Genomic DNA, 24,779 nt, shown 5'->3' with positions numbered 1-24,779 from the left:
TTCCTCAGTATGGGGCAGTTATTCCCTCAAGCTACACAGTCTTTGTGCGACCTTCCGGTTTAATTACATATGTTTCGTCACTGAGCAAGCTTAGCACTCTTTCGAAAGAACAAGGGCTTTGGGTGTCTGTTTCGCAAAAAGGCCCTTTCAGTTGAATTTTCCCAGGACATGGCCCGATATAGCACCTTTCCTTTCCTACAAAAATTTTCTGCCTTACAATGGGCACATTAAAACTCTGCTCTACCGCACACGCAGCTGAGAAGGGGGCCTTGCTGTGTAAACTGCAGACATGTGTAGGAACTAAAGTGCATGTAACCCCATATATGACTTCTAATTATTGGTCATAGATAAAGTTCTGACTCATCAGATAAGATATGAAAAACATACTTCTGTAAAACTTACTTCTGTCAGAGGGTTTATCTGAAAGATTTTGAGGGCTCTTGTATGAGAGCACTCAACAAGACAGGCAATGCCCTGATGGCTGGTTCGCAGGGTTCATTTCCTTTTGTGTATATTGGCTCGCATTGGGAATTCCCCATTCCCGTGGCAAGGAAAAGTGGATCTCTTCACTTAAAGGATGTTATGACACTTTAGTAGATGTGGTTCGTTACATCATGCACACGTTGTATTGCACACTGGAATACTGAAGAAAAAAATCGTTTGTATGTGTCATACATACTTGGCAAGATATACGGTCAACCTTTGATTTATGAACATCTATTTCAGTGAACAAACAAATCATACGTTACCAGATAACTATGTAAACTGTGATGGAGAACATGGTTTTAGCCCTATGCGCTAACTGCATGCCATGTAAGGCAAGTGTCTGACATTTGTGAAGTGTTTAATTTCGTTCTTCGAGCGGTGTTGAACAAACAGGATTTTGTGGGAAAATCTGTGGTAGTCGAGCATATGGCTTGCTTATTTTGGCATGGAATAACCCAAACATTTTGATTCTAGTGCTGATCATATGCTTGCTTGCTTGCTCGCTTGATATGGGGTAGGGACACATAATGTATGGGGCCAGTTGGTACATATCCCTTGGCCAGGCGACAAAAGACTTGCGTCGTCGCTGTCTCGTTCCTTTCTTTTGTCACCCTGCCAAGGGATGGGGCAGGGATATGGGGATCATGATTTATGTAAATGGCCCTTCATGTAACCGAGAATGGTGTGCTGCCAATTGAAAGGAATACATATTCAGAAATCTTATACCACATTAAATATTTCTCCATCAGGTTTCCGAAGTACACATTTATCTACGACAAAGCATCTGCTGAAGAGGCGCACAATGAGAAATCTCGGTCTTCATCCTCTGCTCTGTTTGCCATAGTTCGAGATGTCTACCTGTTGGCAGAGTCTGATTTCCTTGTCTGCACCTTTTCATCGGGGGTATGTATGCGTCTGTTTCAAAGCAGAGTTCGTTTGTAAGAAAGTTAGCTGTAAAGTGGTGTGAACTGGGATGGTTTAGATATTGTTGCATAAAATTTTGTGGTTGCAGCTTCTGGCTAGTTCCATCTCAAATCGTGATGAATTTCAGAAGCCTTTATCTAAAAAAAAACACCAAAAACTTGCCTAGAAAATTTTATATGTCGTAGATAGTGCGGTAGACTACATACAGAAGAAAAATAAAAATTTAGACTTGATCGGTAAGTGTGCTGTGGACTTTTTCCCAGCCCTATGCGCTGAGCCCAATCAAGCGGTGGCATCGTCTTCTGCGTGGGGCAAAATCAAATTTTTCAGGCAGACTTTTAGCTTTTACAAAAGGAAAGTTAGGTAGCAAGCGAGCTGGTGGTGACGATCCATGACTTGAAAACCCGAGACGAGGTAGGGACGAAAACAGACATACACAAACACGGTCTCAAACTCAGCTGACAGGTTTATTGCAAAACAACATTTAAATAGACACTAGGTGGGAGAGTGGGGGTAAGCTAACAAGCTCTTCAAAGCGGGAGACAAGGTCAAGGAAGCTTTGCTGACACAGTTCCCATAACTGAGGATAGAAAGGGTTTCCCGAAGGAGCCTTCTATGAAGGTCAGCCTCCCTGGCCAACACCATTGTTCGATTCCATAAGGGTTCACAGTTGTTACAATCTTGTAAATGTTTAGCTACTTCTGACACACGGTCTTTGTTCCTCACCTTCAATGCATGCTCACGCAGACAATCATTTAAGCAACGCTTACTTTGCCCAATATAACAAAAACCACATTTAAAAGGAATTTCATAGACGATATTCGACTGACAGGAAACAAACATTCGCTTATGATTTTTACAACTTGCTACAGATTTACTGAAAGGTGTCAGGGCGTCAAGACGAAAGTTATTGCGAAAGGCAAGGTTGACATTAAAGTTTTTGGCAACATGTAGTAGATTGTGTGATACGGCATGAATGTAGGGAATAACCACACGGTTCTCGTGGGGTTTCACAAGGTCATTGGCAGGACCGAACATCTTAGCGCTAATAAGCCTTAACCCACGGATCACTAAAGACTGAGAATACCCTGCATCACCCAAGCGAACCATTTGGTGGCTGATAGAAGAGCGAAGGTTATGGATGCAAGACTTTTTTGCGGCATTTGACAGTAAGCCAGAGACGACACCGAATTTAACGCTTTTCGAGTGACAACTATGGGCCGGAAGTACCGGCTTAGGTTTTTCTTTGCCATAGGACCAACACAGACCTTGATTGAACATGATTCTTAGGTCCAAGTATTGAAGAGAATTACCGGTAGGACGCTCAAAGGTAAAGACTAACTCAGGAGCAGCAGATGCTATTACACCACGGCATTCATCAATAAGACTCTCATTCTCACAAGACAATATAAGAAGGTCATCAACAAACCTTTTTACAAGTACCAACGGGGAACGGAATGCAGAAAGAAACGATATTATAGCATTATCAACAGTGCGTAGATAAATCTCAGACAACATTGGCGCAATAGATGAGCCGATACAAATACCCGTTTTCTGCGTGTACAATGCGCCATCAATGTAGATGGCAGTGGATTTGAGGTACAATTCTAAGATTCGCAAAAAATCATTGACTGAGATACCTGCTAAGGACTGGAACAATACCAGCTGCTGCTCTAAAAAATCTCTTACTCTGTTTAAGAGAAGGTTAACTTGCAGGGAGTAATATAGATCCTTAATGTCTAAAGAAAGGCCAAAACATTTCTTACCATGAAAGGGGCTCAAGGATTCAACCAAACAATGTGAATTCCTTAGGACGAGAGAACTAGGTTCAAATACAGTGGACAAGGATTGTTGAATATAAGTAGATACAATTTTCTGCCAGGTACGACCTTCGTTGACAACGATTCTTAAAGGCATCTCGGGCTTGTGATCCTTGATAAGAAATTTGACAGAAAGAGTATCAAACGGCGCAGCTTGTATCGATTTGCATAGTGACTGAAGGTCGCTATCCTTGAGAACCGAGCATATTCGCTTTTTCAAAACCCCAACGTTTCCGGAAAAGGGGGTCAACAATTTACCAATAGCTTCCTGTTTCTTAGTTTCGAAAGAATTTACATGGAGGACCGCAAAGCTAGCACTTTTGTCCGTTTGTAACAGACATAAGCTCTTAGAGCGAAGCTCATCATTTATGGAGGAAAATGGTAGAAGGCTACGTTTCGTAAGGCTTCGTTATGCATGCGGCTATATCGAGCCAGGACGGTTTTACATTCAGACAGAATTTGGGTCCATTAGAAAGGATCTTAGCAGCAAAAGAAGATAATAGAACATTGCTAAGGTTGACTATATTACGTGAAACAGGACGAGGTTCAGGCTTACGTGGTGCAGGCAATGAACTCATGAATGATGTTCAATTCACTCAATGAATCATGTTCAATCAAGGTCTGTGTTGGTCCTATGGCAAAGAAAAACCTAAGCCGGTACTTCCGGCCCATAGTTGTCACTCGAAAAGCGTTAAATTCGGTGTCGTCTCTGGCTTACTGTCAAATGCCGCAAAAAAGTCTTGCATCCATAACCTTCGCTCTTCTATCAGCCACCAAATGGTTCGCTTGGGTGATGCGGGGTATTCTCAGTCTTTAGTGATCCGTGGGTTAAGGCTTATTAGCGCTAAGATGTTCGGTCCTGCCAATGACCTTGTGAAACCCCACGAGAACCGTGTGGTTATTCCCTACATTCATGCCGTATCACACAATCTACTACATGTTGCCAAAAAATTTAATGTCAACCTTGCCTTTCGCAATAACTTTCGTCTTGACGCCCTGACACCTTTCAGTAAATCTGTAGCAAGTTGTAAAAATCATAAGCGAATGTTTGTTTCCTGTCAGTCGAATATCGTCTATGAAATTCCTTTTAAATGTGGTTTTTGTTATATTGGGCAAAGTAAGCGTTGCTTAAATGATCGTCTGCGTGAGCATGCATTGAAGGTGAGGAACAAAGACCGTGTGTCAGAAGTAGCTAAACATTTACAAGATTGTAACAACTGTGAACCCTTATGGAATCGAACAATGGTGTTGGCCAGGGAGGCTGACCTTCATAGAAGGCTCCTTCGGGAAACCCTTTCTATCCTCAGTTATGGGAACTGTGTCAGCAAAGCTTCCCTAACCTTGTCTCCCGCTTTGAAGAGCTTGTTAGCTTACCCCACTCTCCCACCTAGTGTCTATTTAAATGTTGTTTTGCAATAAACCTGTCAGCTAAGTTTGAGACCGTGTTTGTGTAAGTCTGTTTTCGTCCCTACCTCGTCTCGGGTTTTCAAGTTTTAGCTTTTGTCTTCGCATGAAAATGAACTGCTATCGCTAGAAGGCGTTCTGGGCATTTGCATCCATAACAGTGTTATAATCCCTGAATCTAGATTCTAGATCAATCAGATGCGATCGCATTTTTTACTGGTATGAGGCAGGTGTGATGCGACGGACGATACAGTGGAGGTGTACTTCGAAATAAAGTGATCGAAATCCCCGTTGAAAAATAAATTTCCATAAATACATATTAATCTGACTATAAAATGCGGAGACGCGTGCGGGAAACTGCAAACAGGGAACTTAGGCTAGCCTGGACATGGAAATGCAAACACCGAACTTGGACTAGCTTACTGTTGTGTTGAAGACATTGAAAACCGTGAATTTGAGTGGTTAAATAGTGATGTCGCGTTTTTGAACATGGCATGTCATATTACAAAGCAGCCGAGCATTCACCTTGACTTTCTTTGTTACGAGAACGTGAATTTCGAGATAGGGGATTTCGTAACCGGGAATATCGAGGTCCTCCCATAGGGTAGTGATGCAGTGCTCTTCTGTAGCCGAGGATGATGCGGAACTTGGTGCAAGTTGTTTCAAGGGAGTTAATGCGATTAGGACCCTCCCCATGGTCGCGGCATGTCCGACCGAAGATCGTGGATGGTGGCGAGCGGCGCCAGTCGGGCTGTTTGGCAAGGTTCATAAAAGGCAAAAGGCAGCCTTGAGCGTGTGTGTAAGACACTACACCACGACACTTTCCTGTGTGCAATTTTTGTCGTCCGGGGTCATGGAACCGAAATCACTACGTCTCTCTTAACATAATCTGTACAGCAAAAATGCTTCTATGTGATCACTGTGAACTCAAAGCTCTTTCGACCTTTCTGGACACAATCAGACTTCGATCCTTATTGTGAAGGTGCTCATTATTTAATTCCCCACAGCACCACCAGCAATGGGGTAGAGTATCACATCAGGCGATTAAAACTTTCCGTTTGTCATCTTAAAATAAAGGTTGTTGTTGTTGTTACATCTTAAAAACATGCGAAAGCATTCTGTTCTTCAAGGCTTCAGCACCTCAATGCATGTATCAGTGATGTTTCAATGACATTCAATAAAAAATGCGAGCCCATCTGTTGGATCTAGAATCTACATTCAGCAGTTATAACTCTGTTATGAACACAAATGCACAAAACGACTTCAAATGATAGCAGTTACTTTTCATATGAAGACAGAAGCTGAATGTCTGTTTGGAAAATTCTATTTTGCCCCTCACAGGAGACGGTGTCACGGCTTGATTGGGCTCAGCGTATAGGGTCGGCAAAAAATTCACAGTGCACCTACCAATCAAGTCCGAATTAAAATTTTTCGTCTGTGTGTAGTCTAAGGGACTATCTGCGACATATCAAATTTTTTAGGGAAGTTTTTGGTGGGGTTTCTTCGATAAAGGCTTCCCCGACGATGGTGCGAAAAATCAGGCCATGACATCTTCGAAATCTGTCTAGCCATCCATCGCTGCACGAAAAGTCAATGTTCAAACGTAAGGCTATTTCCCCATGCCTTAGCGCGCACCACAACACCGTTCACTGGCAGGTTGGCACTTCGTGCTCGCTGGATCCATGCAACAAGGACGTCCTCCACATCCTTATGGGCAGCTGTCTGCATCATCGTACGTTTGAGTCCAAATTCACCACTGTTGAACGTCTCCAGTATACGAGAGCTGTCCTTCAGGATACCCGACAACGTGCTTTTGGCGATTCCAAACTTCTTTGCGATGGCAGTCTTCGATAGATTGCCAGCATTTATCTCCGAGAGTATCTCCACCTTCTTCTCCAGCTGAAGGGACTGGCACGCTCGCTTCGACATCGTCGCAACTTCTTGGCAGTATCGCAAGCCAAGGTTTCGAGAACAGCGACTTCGAACCCAGCTTTGGCTTTACTTTCCGTTCTCGTGGCCCGTAAACCACGCCGTAAACTCAACTGACACGAACGCGGCCTGCCCAGGAAGCCGTGCGCCTATTGGCTTACGTTAGCGAGATTGCCTAACTAAACAGCCCAATGACATGCCACATCTTTTTGTTCTCCCTCGCTTTTTTTTTTTTGCGTGTTTTTCTCTCTCGCCGACTCCGTGTTCGTGTAAAAGCGTTCGCCCAGCTCGCCGCTCTTTTCGGCTCGTGGGGCTCGTGTTGTTCATGTTAACCGAAGCGACCGGTCGACGTAGTTCGTGCAAAGCGATTTTTTTTTTGCATGTGGTATATGAGAAATCATCCAATTACCCGCAGATTGTTCTACATGCTCTGAGAAAAAACATTCACGGCATGCACCAACATTGTTCCCAGATGCAGAAACCACCCTCTCACTGGGGAGTGAAGTTGCAGGAATGGCTTAAGGGGACTGAGAAACCAAATGCAACCCACCAAATGTACAGCATCGTTTCATACGTTGTAGTCCATGGAGCTGGCACACAAAGTCTCGCATTTATTACTTGAATGTTTTGTGTACTATTGGGTTTTTGAAATGGCATTTCTTTCGAGCCACCGTCAACGGTGCTGCCGAACAACATTGAGAGACGTTGGCAGACGAACAGGAAGTGCCGTTTCGGGTGTGCAGATGTGCCAGACGTTCTCGAGGGTGACCGTGCCGAAACTGGTCCAGCGGCCATCTCCCTTTTTACAGCAGCTTGCATCGTCATGGAAGCAGAAAATACTGTGCTTCCTTTCTCAAACTTGAGACGTCATTCTGAAAACAGTAGAGGAGGTTAAGAGCTGAGAGCGATGGAGGAGTTAGCTCAGCGTGTAACCTTTGGATTGCAATAGCTTCGTAACACGGGATCGCAGAGACATAGCATTTTGATGTGCATGTTCTGTACACATAGATCAATATGTACCAGGTGATTTCTTCGAAAGGTTGGAAATGGGTTTCCGAACCCCTTTAATAGGTCATTGCGAACTGCGCGAAGCCCGGGTACCTAATATATTCCCCATTGTTCTCCCACAGTGGCATGGGTTACTGTTTCTGGAGAGCGGACTCTCACTTGTGTAACCTGTGAGCTTCTTTCCTGGAGCAGGCAGAGTGCTATTTGCCCCTGAAGACATGTTCTCAAAGATATTCCATGGGCTCACTGTTGGAGGTGAAGCGACGCATGAAGTTCGCACATCTTGTGGAATGGCTCCCTTAGGTTTATGCCTTTAAGCCACAGCCGCATTTGGTTCACATTGCTGTATGCAACCCATTTAAACCTTCGGTCCAAAAACATTGCAATGTTCGCGGTTTCATCGACTTCGTAGGATGCAATCGTGACAAGACAGCCTTGCAGAGTGAACGTGCAAATCTGGGTTCACCTTCCAGCTTACCAAGACATTCCAGCAGTCCAAAAATTATTGGAGTCTGACATGACAGTGTCCGATATTTTTCTGCATTGGAGACAACAGTAGCCTCATACTGGGGCTTAAGTGTACAAAAAGGGTCAGAGACAGTCTTCCATTCCTCTGGTGTCAGACAGTCAACAAAGGTATTAGTAGAAGTTGCAAGTTCAACTGCAACGGATTCCTTCAAATCTAAAAGTCTTGCCAGCATCAAGTACTGACTGTTCCATAAAGTTGGAACATCCTGTATGAGGCATAGTTGAGGTTTGTTCATTTGTTTGGACAGGCTTTCAAGCCTGTGTGAGGCTGAGTGGCTATGCTTATAGTGTCCTGCGATTGCCCTTGCTTTCTTGAAAACTACTGTAACGCTCGGTGTTTCTGCAAAGGTGTCAGAGATGGCCAGCTGTAGTGCGTGGGCAAAACATGCAATCTTGGACCATGGCAGCTGCCTCACAGCTGCCATTGTCAGTCACAATGTACACTCTTACACTTTCAGGTATGCCCCACTCAATCTAAAGCTCTTCAAGGGCCGCCGTAACAGCAAACCCGAACTTTTTTGTCTCAAAATATCTGTTATCTCCAATTTTTTTGCATCCCTACGCTTCCTATGGCTGGGCCCTTTTAAGTCGCCTTTTTTTACCCGAGTGCGGATATCTCGAAATTCCATCACCTGTAGGTCACCGTACCTACTGCTGATAACGTGCATTCTTCAGTCCCCAGGCTAGGTCAAGGTCAAAGCCTTTCAGTCCTAGTTACTCACTCTTATCCTTCCAACATGCCGCCAGCTGTGGCACGCAGACCGTACTCCCTTTTCCAACCAATGTCACTCCTCCTCTCCTCTGCATTCGTCTGAGTGTCTCAGTTCCGTTTTGTTCTTCGCCGGCTTCTGACATGATGTCTTGATGGCTGAACAATGCACATGCAAGTCCCTGACTTTGGAGTGGAAGGTGGCACATATCAAAGGCCTGGCAGCAAGTTCATCAAGCATTTATCGTGAACTGTTTCGTTCATGTGGGTTTCTCATCTTCCATTTGTATTGTTGTGTTGTGTTGTCCACCTGTACCGGAGCCTGCAGATGAGTTCAGTGGCTGTGATGAATTGTGCAACAACGTGATGCGCCTCGCATGTTGTGGGCAGAATGGCTTAGAGGACTTGAACATCGAGGACTATGCGCTTTACGACGGCGATGTTTTAGTAAGCGGTAAAATGATAATGGAATCGTCGAGAGTGCCCTCAGTAGTGACGTGCGGGGAGGAGCGTCTCATGCATTGCATTAAGGTGGTTGACGATGCTTTCTTGCTCCCAGACGCGAATGCCAAGCAGACTGCTATTACGGAGTTCTTCCCTCTCAGATGATGTTGAAAATAAATGGTTTCGGAATTGTTCACGAGCACTATTACTATAGGAACGCTTTTTGTTCTTTTTTTTTACGTTTCATGACATGGTGCATTGTGGTACCATTGTGGCAATGTAATTTTTGCTGTTCGCTTAACTCGAAACCACGCTTATCTCGAAAGTTTTTCCAGTTTTGACGACTTTGAGTTATCAGGGGTTTACTGTATATTTGAAGTAGTGTGACTTTCGGTGACACGTCACGTGCATAAGAGCAGTGTCTTCAACTCGAAGGTGGAAGTGATGAGGTGACACGTCACTCAAGAAGCTGTGATTCGCTCGTGATGTCCACATGTCTGAGGTGAATGCAATGACACGCGTCCTGTCGTCAAAGGCCTGACTGGCGCTCCACTTTTTCTCTTGTGTTGTGGTAGATGCACGTCACGACAGTGTGTGAAAACAACGTCCTTGACGGTACAGCATAGCCCGAAACTGCTTCTGTTACAAGAGCCCTAATCCATGGTCTTCCGCCATGCTGAAGGGTTGCACGTCCAGTACAATCATTTAATCCGCCTCCCTCACCAGGGCTGCTGATCCTTCATGCGGCACTGGTTGCTTCCTGTCTATAACATTGGAAAGTGAAGGCTGGGACATCTGTTGCTCACAACTCTTTCTTGCAAGGAATTCGCTCATGAGGCTAGGATGTAACTTGAGTTGGTTGTGCAGTGGCATTGTGGTATTAACTGGCGTTTGGAGGATCTTGTGGCAGGCGTTGCATTCGGCAGTTGTCGACGTCTTTCGCTTTAAGTACTGCCATACGGCACTCTTCCGGTCCAAGCTCCGACCGCGCGTGTCCTCCGATGCTGTTGACATAACACACTCTTGATGAAGTGAATACTCCGAATGCTCCGAAATGACATACAGAAGGAACTTTTTAAAGTACGACATGAGCCCACATGCATGACCGCACAACAAGCATGGAGAAAGTGAAAGTAGTGATGTTAATGTTGATAGTGGCTGCACGGAAGCAGACAATTCGTGCGTCGCTCACTCAATAACTTATCCTATTTCCTACCTATACCCCTTATTTCTACACATCCTATTCCAAATATCTTTAAAATGAATTGCTGAGGTACTATTCGTTCATAATGTATGGTTAATTTCTGGTTTTGGGCAGTCCCGCGTGGTGTCTGATGCCGACCGTGTGCTGGTGTGAAGACGTTGCGATTGAAATGTTGATATATTGCATTGGTGTGCTAAACACGTGGTGCGGAATGCTCTTTGTGTTGCCTCTTTCGCGTGCACTTCACCATTCGAGGCCTGCTGCATTTGGGTTGGCGCGTGACACTCGTATGCGCTCTACGAATATTGAATATTCGAAAATATTCGAAAGCCGTGAATAAAGTAAGTAAGAATACAGTAAATAAGATAAAACAAATAGAAACACTGTGGGGAAGCTAAACTAGATGTTACAGGATATATTATGCCCCAAAATTTCAGTACTGCCACTTGGTCCATTTCTCTGCAGATAAATAGTGAAAATAAAAAAATAAAACTCCGCTGTCTAACATTTCCAGTCAGCGATACCTGTGTTCCAGCTCCTTCCGTCAGATGGCAAAACAGTCGAACGTGGCGTTGCAGACGACTTCGTACTTCGCACAGTAGACCTTTGTATTCAGTTCCGCTTGTTCACCCGGTTTCGATACTGTTTGCAATGCCGCATTCAACCATTTTGCAACGTGATGGAAGGAGTTGAAACACTGGTATAGCCGATTGGAAACGTTAGGCAGCGGTGTTTTTTTTCTTTATTTTCACAATTTATCCGCAGAGGAACGGACCAAGTGGCAGTACTGACCTAAAAGTTTAGGGCATAACACATTTTCTAACGTCTACTTTAGCGTCCTGACACTGTTTCTATTTGTTTTATCCCCATTACAAACCCCAAAGTTTATCTTGGGGAACCCTGTATATTTTATCAAAATATTTGGCCTTGGTCTTTCGATATCTTGGAGGGTGGAGAACTAAAAGTAGTATTCAATATTGCATGGGTCAGCACTTGTGTACAAGAAGTCGAAGCTTGTACTGTACCGTAGCCTTTTTTCCTGGATGGGGCATTGTGAAGCACCAACAAAGCCAAAGAGTCAGGTAGGACACGTCACTTCGCGTCAACCGTCGAGATCTGCTCACCACAGACGTTGGCAAAACAGGTCTGCACATATTGTTCTGGAAGCCCAGTGGAAAACATCTTATGTGGATTGGCCTTAAAGGAAACGACGAAAAGTGCCAATGGTTATTGCAACCAGTAAACAAACTGGGCCATCCTGCAGTAGCATTGCAAGGGGAGCATCGCATGTGCTTCAGAGATTAAGTAATGGGAGGGATGTTGCAAGTTTTTCACATCTACCTCAGACATTTTTTATTTACGGTATGCTTGTATGCCTTCAGTTTTGCAGGGTTGCCTTTGAACTGATGCAGACGCTCCACAGTGATGCAACTTCACGTGCTGTTTCCGTGGACATTGACTATTTCTACGCCTACGTTCCCTTCCCGCCAAGCAAGGCTTTGTTTCACAACTGGGCTCACCTTGATAGCGAGCTTGACTTCGATAGAGGGCAGCTCATTGAGAAGCCAGAGTCTCTCAGTGCTTTGCATGAAGCTGTAGGCAAAGAGTTCTGCGATGGCTACCAGCAAGGTAGGATACTGGGCTCGACAAAAGTAGGAAAATATCCTACGTACAAGACAGCACAGACCTACAGGGTCGTGGAATATGCAGCATTTAACACTTCCCATAGATGAGTTATGCTTCATGTTCGTGGGAGTGTGTAGGTATTTAGTACCTTTAATGTCCCTGAAACAAATTGCTATTCGTGCTTTGGTTCTCTTTACAGTAGCAAGCTCCGTAACGTATTTGGATTATGTTACTATTTATACCTTTGTTGTACTTTGTGGTTACAGCTCTTAAACCTCAGAGTAACAAAGAATTGCAAAAATTTTAACACTGACAAATTCATTGCATCAGGTATTCGGGATCCTTCATGGTGAAATGCTGTTCGGTGTCTAATACATTTGAAGAGCACCTAGAAAGGAAGATCCCAAACGTGTATAATGAAACGTGACAAATCTGGGACACTTATTACATCAAGGAACTGTCTGTGTCAATGTTCATTACATCAACGGTTAATTGCATTTCGTTAGCGAGAGCCAGCTGAAGAGTTTTCAGGGCTGGTTTGGAGGTAAAGTCTCTGATGCAGTACATGTGGCAGGCTGTGATGTTGTGAGGAGAATGCATAGTTGTGCTCCAGTGGAAACAAAGACCACCTGTGCTACTTAAATGAAACACATGAACTGTGAAATCCCGATGACACGATTTGTTGTATTTCAATCAAGTGCATTTCATATAGTGGAAGCCAGCTGATGGGTTTTCGGTAGCTCAGAACAAATATTTCACGATTTTAGGAGTATCTATTTGCTCACAATGTGTGTGCAAGGCTGCTTTGGAGGTGAAATCTCATGCAGTGCATGTTGCAAGCTGTTTGATGTCGTGAAGGAGAAAGCATAGTGGTATTTTGTGGAAAGGACTACCTGTGCTACGGTCGCCGACCGATAATTTGGACTCCAAAAATTTTGACTTTGCAATTTTTTTGACAAAACTGTTGGCACTGTCAAACTCCCCATTGAACAAACACATTTCCTCGTCCAGTAATTTTGACCATTCCTCGGAAGACCCGCTCGATTATTCGTACTCATCTCGCTTCAAACCCGTATTTTGGGGACTTACCGTTTCCCAGGATCAGGAAATACGGCAGAACAATGTGCTCCTGCACCTACTGCATTACGAAAGGGCTGCCATTCTTGACGTGACACACGTGTGGAGGCGCAGCATGTGCGTGCGGGACGCCAGGGCTCATTTGCGCGCCTCCCAACCGAAACTGAACACCCCACCGCGTCTGATGTGTTGCAAGCAGTGTTGCGGATTTCAATCCGGATTTAAATTCATCAAAGGGCTCGTGGATTTGATTTACGGGGAAAATATGGTGAGGATTTGGATTTCGATTGAATCACATTTTTCACAGATGATTTGGATTTGGACTGAATCATGTTTCTTCCAACGGAATTGGATGTGTATTTGGTCAAGCTCCTTAAGGGAAATGGCTGGATTTTGACTGCTGCGAAATTTGACGTTGCCCGGCATGCAGATTCTTTGTCAGTCGTATCTGAGGCCGTCTCTATAACTACGTTTTTACGACACATTTGGCTGAATTGCATTTCACATATGTTTGCACATGATGCAATGAAACTCTTAATTAGGAAAAGGTCTAAAAAATGTTTGGATTTGGGATGGCATGCCTTGCATCCCGCCATCTCGGTTCCTAATGTCCCGCCGAAAGTTCCGTTTTGTTCAAAAAGAAATCGTGATTTTTTGATTGCGTGAAACAGTCTACGGACACTGTCCGTCGACTGCTTCAAGCTTAAGAGGTGGTCTGTCTGTCGGACAGACCACCTCTGAGGCCTATAGATATCTTTCCTTCCAAGCACTAAGGGTACGTCATGCAATACTCTCACACATAATCACATGGGCAGTTCGACGTTTAATTCACAACGGTATCACAGCTTTCTATGATTTCTTAGAAATGGACCGTATTGGAGAAAGCGCACCACTGGGTCACTGAGCTCAGGCAAAGTACGTTAAAGAAAAGGGCTACCATACACACATTTTGTCTCTGTTGTTGGTTCTGAACTGCGACTGATGTCGCGTTCTGGTGTCTCAGAGATTGCTAAAATAAGTCCTGACAATGTGCACATGAAAACCAGGCATATGAGGTCATTGTGTCCAGGAATAGGAATGTGAATGTTGCTAGCCTTTTTTCAAAGTGGCTTGCTTATGGTGAACTTGATGCCACCGCAGGACTTGTACCGCAAGAACGAACGACGAAATAGTCCTTTATTTAAGCGAGCAATTGTACAGTAGATGATTATGTTTCCCCTCTCGGCTATTGGATGTCCGCAGCGGCCTTCTACCTGCTGCTTTCGGAAGTTAGCGAAACATGTATTTGCAGTACGTGCAAGTTCTGGAGCAGTTGAACGCGTGTTCTCTGCAGCCAGCCAGATCAAGACCGCGAAAGGAAACAGGCTTCATCCAGCTACATTGGAGCAGCTGGTCTTTCTAAACAAGAACCTGAGAGAATAAGACTGCTTACGCGTGTTGGGCGGATGTACTATTGAGTCTGTTATAACACAACTGCGGTGTGCAGCACGCAGCCATCACATTTAACGTAACATAATTCCCGACAGGTCGCTTTATCATATGTGCCGAGTAGGCGTATTTGACAAATGTTACTCCGATATCCACGTGAAAATAAAATATCAGCTTCAACCTTCGCATCGCTATGTTGGCTGTTCATACTCTCCGCTCCAGGTGACGTTTATAGGTGTTTGTACCATGTCACGGGTCTTATCCAACGAATGCATGCAGTAATTGTATACCTTGTAGACATGGTCAGATGCATGTTACAGTTATTTCGGGAACTTTAGCCCCCGGATTCGTTGACTGTTTCCTTAAATCCGGATTTAAATCCAGATTTGATTTAGCACACCAAAAACAAATCCGGATTTAAAATGATTTGATTTGTTGCCTCAAGTTTAAATCCGGACTTGATTTGGATTTGATTTGAGGTGTTCCGAAAAACATGGATTTGATTTAAATCCGATTTGACTCGTTAAATCCGCAACACTGGTTACAAGAGGTAACCTTCGACAATTATGTCTATGGCTACTGAAATGTTGGCCTCAATTTCAGATGAGGATGTCAATGATGATACTGTCATAGATGTGTTTAATAGAGGCGAAGACGCAAATTCATTAATGATAGAGCACTAATGTGGCGTCCTCTTTTGCCGCTTCAGCAGCGCTAACATCATCAATGTCGTTTTCGGCACTGATAACAGAAAAAGGTAAAAAACGACGGCAGTGATGAGGATGTCGTTGACGCAACCTGTCTACGGTGGCAATCCTTGCCTCAGTGGATAAACTGATGAACGTGTACGAGGGTAATGATACACTCTTTGAAATTTGCTTTTTTTTTTTTTCGCTTATTCGTCATTTTTTAAACGTGGAAACTTTTAAAAAGTCACTGTAAATGTTCTGAATGAAGGCTTTTGAAATAAAATAGATTTTTCGCTACACCATTCACTATAATTCTACTGGCCCCACTAAACGCCAATAGCCGTTTACAGAAAGTTCGGACTGCCCAATAATTTGCACAGATTTCGTGGCTCCGAAAAAGTCCAAAAAATCGGTTGGCGACTGTATTTATACGAAACGCATTTCCTGTGAAATCTATGACACAATCTGTTCTGACACAGCACAGTATGATGCTTCGTGCCTGCCTGTCTTCTATGGGGCTACTTCTGAATGCCACAAGTGCTGTTGAACTATTCAAACACACTCTTCGACCATACATCGCTTTGGAAGTCTGATTCATCACTCACTGGTGGAATTGAGCAGAGGGAATAACAACATGGTCTAATATGAACATACTGTATTTTCACGCGTATTAGCCGCACCGCAGATAAGCCGCAGGACTCGTTTTTAGATACATTTTGAAAATGTTTTTGCAGATAAGCCGCACTCGCAGATAAGCCGCGGGTAATACGACGCGACTGCTTTGTGCGCTTAACCAGTGATGCACATACAAAATCAACAGAGACGCTCAACGCTCGTCAGCGCCGTACTCCCTGCCAGCTGCCCTGTTCCCGTACTTGTCCGCGAAGTCGACGACTTTTATTTTGAAGCCGCTGTCGTGGCTGTGCCTCAGCGTTGGAGCCATGCCACACCTCTAACTGTCGTGCCCGTGTCCACGAATGCTGCTGCTCTCGTCAAATGAGAACTGACGCTTAGCTGACCACGTTTTATCCCGATGTCAGGTGTATTGAACCCTTCCTGTGGGTCTGCCGACAAAAGAGACTGTAGGGAAGGCCATAAACCCTGTCCACATTCCGGTGTCGGCATGATGTATAACAAAGGAGGTCAGTTCTAGTGTTCTACTAAGATCGGATTGTGCTCTTGTTGCGTGTTTTTCGTGGATTGACGGGTTAGTCCACTCGAATGTGGAGTGGACCCGCCCCTGTTCGGTATTGTTCGTGCACTGGCAGGGCGGTCCTGTTCCCGGGGTATGGGGAAAGTACCAGGGAAAAATAGTCACCAGATAAGCCGCACCCACGGATAAGCCGCAGAGCGTCCGCGAAAAAAATAAATCGCGCATAAGCCGCGGCTAATACGCGTGAAAATACGGTACCTCCCCTTTTAGTGTTTGGGTGTGCGCTGCTTGAAACTGTGCAAAACTGTTTTCCATGGTCTAGCATTTACCTGAAAGAGGAAGCAACAGGAGGACAGTGGCTATACCAGTGTGTCTGAGTGTGTAGAGCATCTGCTAGTTAGTGGTAACTTGAAGGTCATGATGAAAGCTACGAGGGTATCCTGCTGCCGAAGGTTTTCTGGTAGCCTTTCAATCAAGCTCAGCACAGCCCTTTCTGGTGTCTGCCCAAGTTACCTTCCAGAGCTCATGACAGTGTGTGGTACAGTGCAATTCCGTAAATTTGAATACAAAATAACAGAAGATTTGTTCAAATAAAGCGAATTCGAACTAAGGGGAATTGCTCTGAATGAGGGCGTTACGCGCTGGAAGCGCATATACCAGCTGCATGGGAGGCTCGTTATGGCCTGCTAGGCCTTGCAGCTCATTCCTGGCCCTGCGATGCCGACATATAAGACTCATTCATTCCAAAATATCATCTACAATAATAAGGCATGAAAACATCTCTGGGTAGAAAATAATACATATATCATACGTGGTTGCATTCGTTCCTTCAGCCACGACTCAATCAACATTGTTTGCGATATTGAGCCCAATCCAATCGCGAACCCCATGAACATGAATACCACCAAGCCAATTTGAGAACATATTGGCTGTCAACCAGTCCTTTTTGTTGTCTGTGTTGCCAACAGGAAAAGGCCTAATTCCTTTAAAAAAACAACTCTTACTTGATTTACCAACCACAAGTAAGTGGCATTGCTCTGCACGTTGGTGCACACCATTACAGCGACTTGTTCCTCTTTCCTCTGGCACAAGTATCACTTTGATAAGATAGGATTGTGTAAGTAAACATATCACTGACATGCCAGCAGCGCGCTTGCCGGCACGTGGTTAGGCGCTTTTGGGTCGATGCGTAGTCGGGAGCCGTGCGCAACCAGGCAATCTCGTTCGAATAAACCGTTACGCGTGCTCATATGTTCGAATTACTGGACAGTTTCCTCCATTGGAATACACATGGCTCTGCCGGGGCTTGAGTGCCAGTTCAAATGATCCATAAGTTCAGACTGAGATGTTTCGAATTAACGGGATTGCACTGACTATTTTGATGCTTTAGAACATTTTTTTTTATTAAACTGCATTGAACAATATTTTACAGGTCGTGCCTTGGTCATCTACCTCGTTTTAATTCTTTTGATGCAGCTTTTAGGCACACGAAATATAAATGCAGGGAATATTTGTGCAAATGAATTGAGTTGCAATCTCATTATCAGCTGTGCTGCCTGAAAGATTTCTTCCCACATCCACGTCGGTTGTTTTCTGAAAGTTATCGAGAATGATTCCCGTGAAACTGCCTCCTTCCTAGGGAACATATCACCATCTTCCGTAAATGCTTAGACCTGCCACGATGTGCCCACTTGGTTGTGATGAGTGATAAGGTAGTTCCCTGGGTTGGATAAACAGATCCATGAAACATGTGCAGACTGCCAGTTGCCCCTCCGGAGGTTGTAGCTTACTAGTGGTCTCTACTTATATTTATTAGGACTTATGTTTCTTAGGTTTGTGATATTTGCACAGAGCTTTGTTGCATTAGGATGCTGCTTATATGCCCATATTATTTAGATCTTAATGTATTAATGTATTTCATATTGTTGCACTTTTTAATGCATTGTAGTGAGTCTCATCTTCTTCAGTGTGGTTAGCTGCCTGAGAATCCGGCTACACAATTAGTGCTTCCATATTGTGTTAGTGACACAGCCAGTGCTTTAAAATTATTTCTCTGTTTTGCGGGTTAAAATTGGTGTATGATACAAAACAGAGCATGTCTGTAGATAGAGTAACACATTTTACCCTTAAACCTTTTGTAAGAAAGTATTTTGCCGATATACAAGAGAGAGAAAAAATAAATGTTGGCTATGAGACCCAATGAAAAGGCATTGCAAATTTGTATGTGACCTGTTGACGTTCATGCATGAATGATGTACACACTATGACATTGTGGTGGGACGAACACCATCAGCCACCACCACTACTTTGTATTTATGAACGGTTAATGTAAATCCTTCATGAATGGAGGTTTGGTATGAGGAAGGGGAAGTTTCTTGTTCCAGAGGCACCGTTGATAAAGTGAGTGGGAATGCATAAATCGAGGGTTGACTGTATTGTGAAACTCTACGCAGGCATGGTATCCTTACGTTTTAATGACTTATACCCCTGTCAGATGGTCTTCTGAGTGATAGTTGACGTTAAGGGCCCTTCGATTTTGAAATGGCATTTGAGGAGTAGACCCTGTCAAACGATGCCGTAAAGGAGTATCTTGTTGCCAGGGCAGTTTATTAGGAGAGTTTGGCCATTGGGAGGAGCCTGTGTCAAAGCGTGTCATTTGAAATCACACGACGGGCGGCGCCAAGGACACCATTTTGGATCAGTGCTACGGCCTTGAAATCTCCCATCCCGTCATTTTGGAGCGGAGGTACAGCCTTGAAATCTCTCCGTACCGTCGCCAAGTGGGCGGAGCGATGACGTCACGGCGCGTCCCAATCTCCGGGCAGCAAAAGATCACAGAATGGCAAGACTCTGCTCATAAACAGCTCTGCTTGTTCTCCGCTCCTTGCTCCATCTAACTTGCTTCTGTTTCGTTCTGTACTCCTTTACTAAAGTTGTCATCTTGCCAAATCTTTACCAATGTGGTTATAATCTGGATCCAAACTCTCTGTCACATTTATGGCGAATTTTGGGTGGTCAAAATGTGACAACATGACGTATTGCTCGGAAATTGCTAGTTGTCACCCGAAATGTGTGCTCAGAAGCTAGCGGTTCTAGTCGCTTGGATCACGCCAGGGGCATCGCTGTTGCTCGTGTTCCGGTTCCGTCGTCTGCTAACCCATAGTCCGGGTCAATCAGGGTCAATGCGGGCCCTTGTGGTGCGGGTTTGACGACACCGGATATAGTTGGACAACCCATTGCCCGGCTACATCGGGCAAAAGTGCTAGCTGTCGGATTCCTGGCGCTAGGAAAACTCCACGCGATATTGTTACGTTTTGCACAAGCAAACTCAAGTCCTCAGAATGTGGCAAAGAAATCTGTCGGGAAATGACCACGCGAGTTCGCCATTAGATGTTTTATCATTCACTGGTGCATTGTCAGAAGCACGGAGTAGAAAGAAGACTGAACTCGACGAGAAGCATGGCTCCTAATTTGCCGCATTTCCGAACGCGCCATGGCGCCCTGGGAGGCCGGATTCCGAAACCAGCGCCCTTGGCAGCGTAATGTTAATAACCTCGTAGTGCTTTATTATTGTACACAAAAGAATTCAAAGTGCAAGCTAAACGGTACGTGAGCATACAAGGAAGGATATAGGCGAGTTCTTTGGCCGTCACTATATTAAAGGAGCTATGTATGGGGAAGGGGAATGAGTAGAAGGAGTATAGGGTGGCGGCGCCACCAGCCATCTCAAACAGGACACTGCGTTTTGGGCACTGATCTCTATGTATAAAGGCTGGATCGCGCATGGGAGAGGGGCTCGTGGGGGAGAGGCGTGCCTTCGGGACGCCATGTTGGTGGGCCCTAAAGTGCTGTGTGTGCCCATAGAAAACAATGGGAGGCAACGGAGATTGTGAGTATTTATTGCGCTGCTAGCATTGATCATTGTTAGGGCCTGACTTTTTAGGGTTAAACCCGTATTCGCCCAATATTTACCCCCCGAACGAAATCTGTAAAATTCGGGTTTAACCCGAATCTACCCGAAAACATCCGGGTCGCGTGGCACACTCATAAGCGTGCATTAAAATAAAGTTTGATAACATTGCTAAACATTAGTTCCATGTTAAGACAAATTTTTATTAAACAAAAAAAATCACCCGAATTCCAGACGACAGAATATGCCGTAACGGGATTTAACCCGAATACACCCGAATTTTCGAATGAAAAATATCACCCGATATTTACCCCCCGAATTTGGCCAAAAATAAAACCCGAAAAAGTCAGGCCCTAATCATTGTTTGTCGTCACACAATTTTGTAAGGTGCCAGTATACTGATGTATCCTAACAGTGTTTCACGGGTGTCCTGCCGTTCGATTCTTAATTACGTTATGTTTTGCATTCCGACACTAGACCGTCCCTGCAGTGCAGCGCTGGGGATTGCACTACAGCACGTTTCCCAGCCAATATTTCAACAAGAAACGATGTGAGATTAACAACAACCATCTATATAATATCCCGTACTGCGTTCTGGACAAAAATTGTTCCATAAAGAGCGGTCCGGGAAAAGATATACTCGCATGGCAGAAAGAGATCGTTCTGTAGAATCACAGCCGTTATTTTAGCTGTATATGCGTTTAGTATGATTTATATCAAGCATCGCCTTAGAAAGAGTCTTTTAGTAAACGACAGCGGTGCTTTGCTCGCAAATATGGACACACCGAAGCAGCCCAAATAATTACTTCACGCAATTAGATCACACTCGTTAGGACAGTTAATCAGGTAGTGATGTAAGCTTAATCAATTAAGTTACTTAGAAAGTGGTAACACCTCCTTGAGACACAGGACTTATCTCTTTTTGAAGTACAGCCCTTCTATGTTTGTTTGCTTCTTCCTTTATTTGTTCTGATTATTTGCAGGCGCGGTTGTGCTAAACTGAATGTCCTTCTCCAGCACTCACATGCTTTTGTTGAATACAACTGCAGCGTGAGAAAAGCTGCTTGGAAACGGGGTCCTGCTATCCAGTGCTGACTTTGTCATGCTTGTTATGTGGAGCATGTTCCAAAAAATGCAGCTCCACGTATGGTTTTCAAATTGCAACAGGACTATTTGGAGCTTGAAACAGTTGTGATTTTGCCATTTTGGCCCTCATGTACCCAGTCTGTGAAACGGAAACAAAAAAGTCTAACACGATATGCTTTTGTAATGAAGATCACTGATGATGAGTAAAGAGAATATACGAGTTCAAGTTTATTCAATATTTTATATCGTTCATTATATTATTCAACATTTTATGTCAAGTTTATACAACATCAAGTTTATTGAAGTTCAAGATTTATTTCTTGCACTTATGCGTTTCAGGATACAATGAACGTGCACAAAAGTCGCAAAAGACTACATTTATTGTTTTGTGACCTTGCTATAATGGCAATATATATTTTAGGAATGACAATGGTCAGGTACGCTCTCTAAATTTATAGCACTCAATTTTAGGTTGGAATGAGCAATGAATAGCAACTTCCCTCCTGATATTTTCTCATATATGCTAAATTTTAAATTTAATGTGATCGAATATGTGATAATATAATAATAATATATAAGAATATAATATGTGATAAATGAATGTGATCAACAGTAGATGTAAACAACATGAGTAGCCAGAGAAGTGCATTCTCAATAAATAATTTTCTTCTTATAGCGTATATGTGCATGCCTAGTAACTGAAACAATTATCACAGTTCCCTGACAAGTTTTAATTTCTGAGAGTGTACTGTAGAGGCTGCTTAGATCTACAACAGTTCATACACAGTATTATATACTGTGAATGCCTTTAAAAATCCCATGTGACACATATGCCTTTACTTTCTGGAGGTGCTGCGGTAGTCAAAGTTTGTGGGCATTACGCAGGTTCTGCACCCATTTCTTGAGTATGTCGAGGCAGCTGTGAAGTAACCTGCATTGATGATGATTATTCCAATTTTTATGGTGCATCGACAACAAAGGAAATAATACATCAGAACATTGGTTTGGGTGCAACCAGTTAAAAATCAATATGTTGTTTAATAAATGCATTGGACAAATATTAAAACATAAGTTTAAAACATGGTTTACAATCCCTGTATCTTCTAAAAATTAAAAAGATTAAAAACTATTCTAAAAAGAATATGGGGAACTCTTCTAAAAAGAATTATAATCTCTAATTATTATATTGCTGGATGAAGGAGCCTAAAGCGCAAGGTGTGTTTCTGATGTGAACATGTAAGAAAATATGCAAAACTGAGAGAGGCTAACCACAGTGCGTGCACTGAGGTTGTTCCTTCCTGTAAAGTAGAAACCAGTGGATGAGGAACGTGATACTTACCTGTACACCCAGCCGTATCACACTGCACAGATTATTCACTGGGTAGCCCTCATGACGAAACCTGTATTGAGAGACCACTTTTGCCTTAAAAACTGCTACAAATAGCACGACACGCTACAAATTATTACTATCGTAACAAGCTGACGATACAGCTCAGACACAAAGGCGTTATTCAAGTCGCGCCACACCACCGTTACGTAGGATTCTTTGTCACAAATCAAACCAAGGCACAAAACAATGCCAATACATGAAAAAAGGTGACAATCGTGGTCTCATTATGACGTAATACCGAACTTGTGCGTGAAGGTAATTCAAAGAAATGAATGTGGCACTTGCTTCCGCAGAGAACACGGTGTACCATGCTAGCAATGCATGCAAAAAAGCGCTCGAGTGCTCGCACATATATTGATGACAACACTACCTGTGTAATGTAACGTGTTCTTTCAAGCATATTATGCACTCAAACTGTATTTGCCGCCGGGTAAAATGCAAGTGTGCTCGATTGAACGTCGGAAGAGCGATCAAGCAACCTGCATCCAGTGCTCGTTTTGGGCAATAAAACACTTCATAATGGTCAACTAAATATGCAGATTGGACGCCTATTTATTCCTCGATAAAGAGTGACTCACCTGTATAAATTTAGGCCCTGTAACCTTGCCAGTACGGTTGGTGCGACCGTAATTGCAAGAAGTTGCCATGATCGCTGCGGCGATTGTTGTGGGTACAGTAAGATGGCGGCCGGTTTCTTCACGCTCGCGCTCCCTATAAGCGATCCAGCCTTTTACAATCGAGATCAGTGGTTTTGGGGGGTTTGTGCTCACGGGACTGGAGCGGAGGGGAAAAAAAGTGCGGTTTTGTATTAACGCTGCACAGTATCTTAACCTATTACACCCGTAACCAAAAGCTGCAGATAGGAATTCTTACTTCCTTTAACGCTTTTTAGCTTCGAGGTCTCCAATTTAAGTAAAGTTTTGCTCCATTACGCAGTGCTTTCACGATCTGAAAATATAAAGTTCGCGTGATTACTGGTGCGTACTACCAAATGCTGCATAATTAACTTGATAGATAATTGAGTTTTTCAAGAATTATCCGTTCAAGAAAAACATTTTTGTTCTTGAGAGCTTCCAAAGCCGCGCACAGAAACAGTTATCGTGTCATGAAGCCGCCACTCCAAGTGCTCATAGAGCTCATATGCTCACACTCATCATTAAAGGCACGGTCTCGTACAGATCGAGCGATTCCGAAACTTAGCTGAAATTATATTCAAGAGTGCTACAGAAATACAGTCGCGAAGTTTCAACCAGAACAACGAAGTGGTTTTCGAGAAATTTGAAGGAATATGCCGTGACAGCAGACGACGGAAGTCGCAGCTGTATTAAACTCCCTCTCATGCAACGTCACATGTGACGTGGTTACCGAACGATACGAGACAGATATAAGCGTCAACTGCCTTTATTAGGTGGAGTCATCCACGTAAACTGCCGCTCGAAATGAAGATGCGAGACGTATTGACGTTGTTGTTCGGCCACATTTTACAATACGCGTCTTTCGTTTGACCAGACCAGATGCAGCAAATTTATTGCCGTCGGCATGATCCTCGAGCACCTTTTGGAAGTCGTCTGCTCTCACCGCTGCAAGAAGGCGCGAGAGCAGACGATTTGTTCATCCAATAAGCGGTCTGCCATCGTAGGGGATATCGCTGTTGCCAACAGAAATCGCAATGTGCTGGCGCTGTTCTTATCAACTTAATTCGTTTATTTAATAACCGTGACGATTCTGGACGAGCGAATTCACAGTATTACGTTTTCAGATATAAGGAATCGAATGGTACGCTTTGTGGATAGGCCAGGGTGTACGAGACCGTCCCTTTAATGGGGGGCCCGGGTGACGTTGGGCCACAGTTCTCTGCTTTCGTTCCTGTGAGTAAACTCAAGAAAAACTTCGACTGTCATACACTCTGCCTAGCTATACAGGGCTAGAGACATGCTGTTTTCACCTCTATCATCTCTGCGCCG

General features: G+C 43.9%; 1 protein-coding gene across 3 annotated transcripts in view; it reads left to right on the top strand.

The window, feature by feature from the left end:
* LOC135373063 (alpha-(1,6)-fucosyltransferase-like) overlaps nt 1–24,779 on the top strand; it is a 96,856-nt gene that overhangs the window by 60,765 nt on the left and 11,312 nt on the right. For 2 of the 3 annotated variants that reach the window (XM_064606366.1, XM_064606364.1), the window contains 2 exons: nt 1,236–1,389; nt 11,839–18,629. In XM_064606366.1, coding sequence (XP_064462436.1) covers nt 1,236–1,389; nt 11,839–12,189 — 505 coding nt within the window. In that variant the 3' untranslated portion in view covers nt 12,190–18,629. Of the gene's footprint in view, nt 1–1,235; nt 1,390–11,838; nt 18,630–24,779 lie in introns of those variants that run through there. The other variant, XM_064606365.1, reaches the window with a different exon arrangement.

The sequence above is a fragment of the Ornithodoros turicata genome, unplaced genomic scaffold, assembly GCF_037126465.1.
Source record: "Ornithodoros turicata isolate Travis unplaced genomic scaffold, ASM3712646v1 Chromosome20, whole genome shotgun sequence".
Taxonomy (NCBI): domain Eukaryota; kingdom Metazoa; phylum Arthropoda; class Arachnida; order Ixodida; family Argasidae; genus Ornithodoros; species Ornithodoros turicata.
Note: the sequence above shows the minus strand (reverse complement) of the source record. Positions and strands in the feature narration are given on the sequence as shown.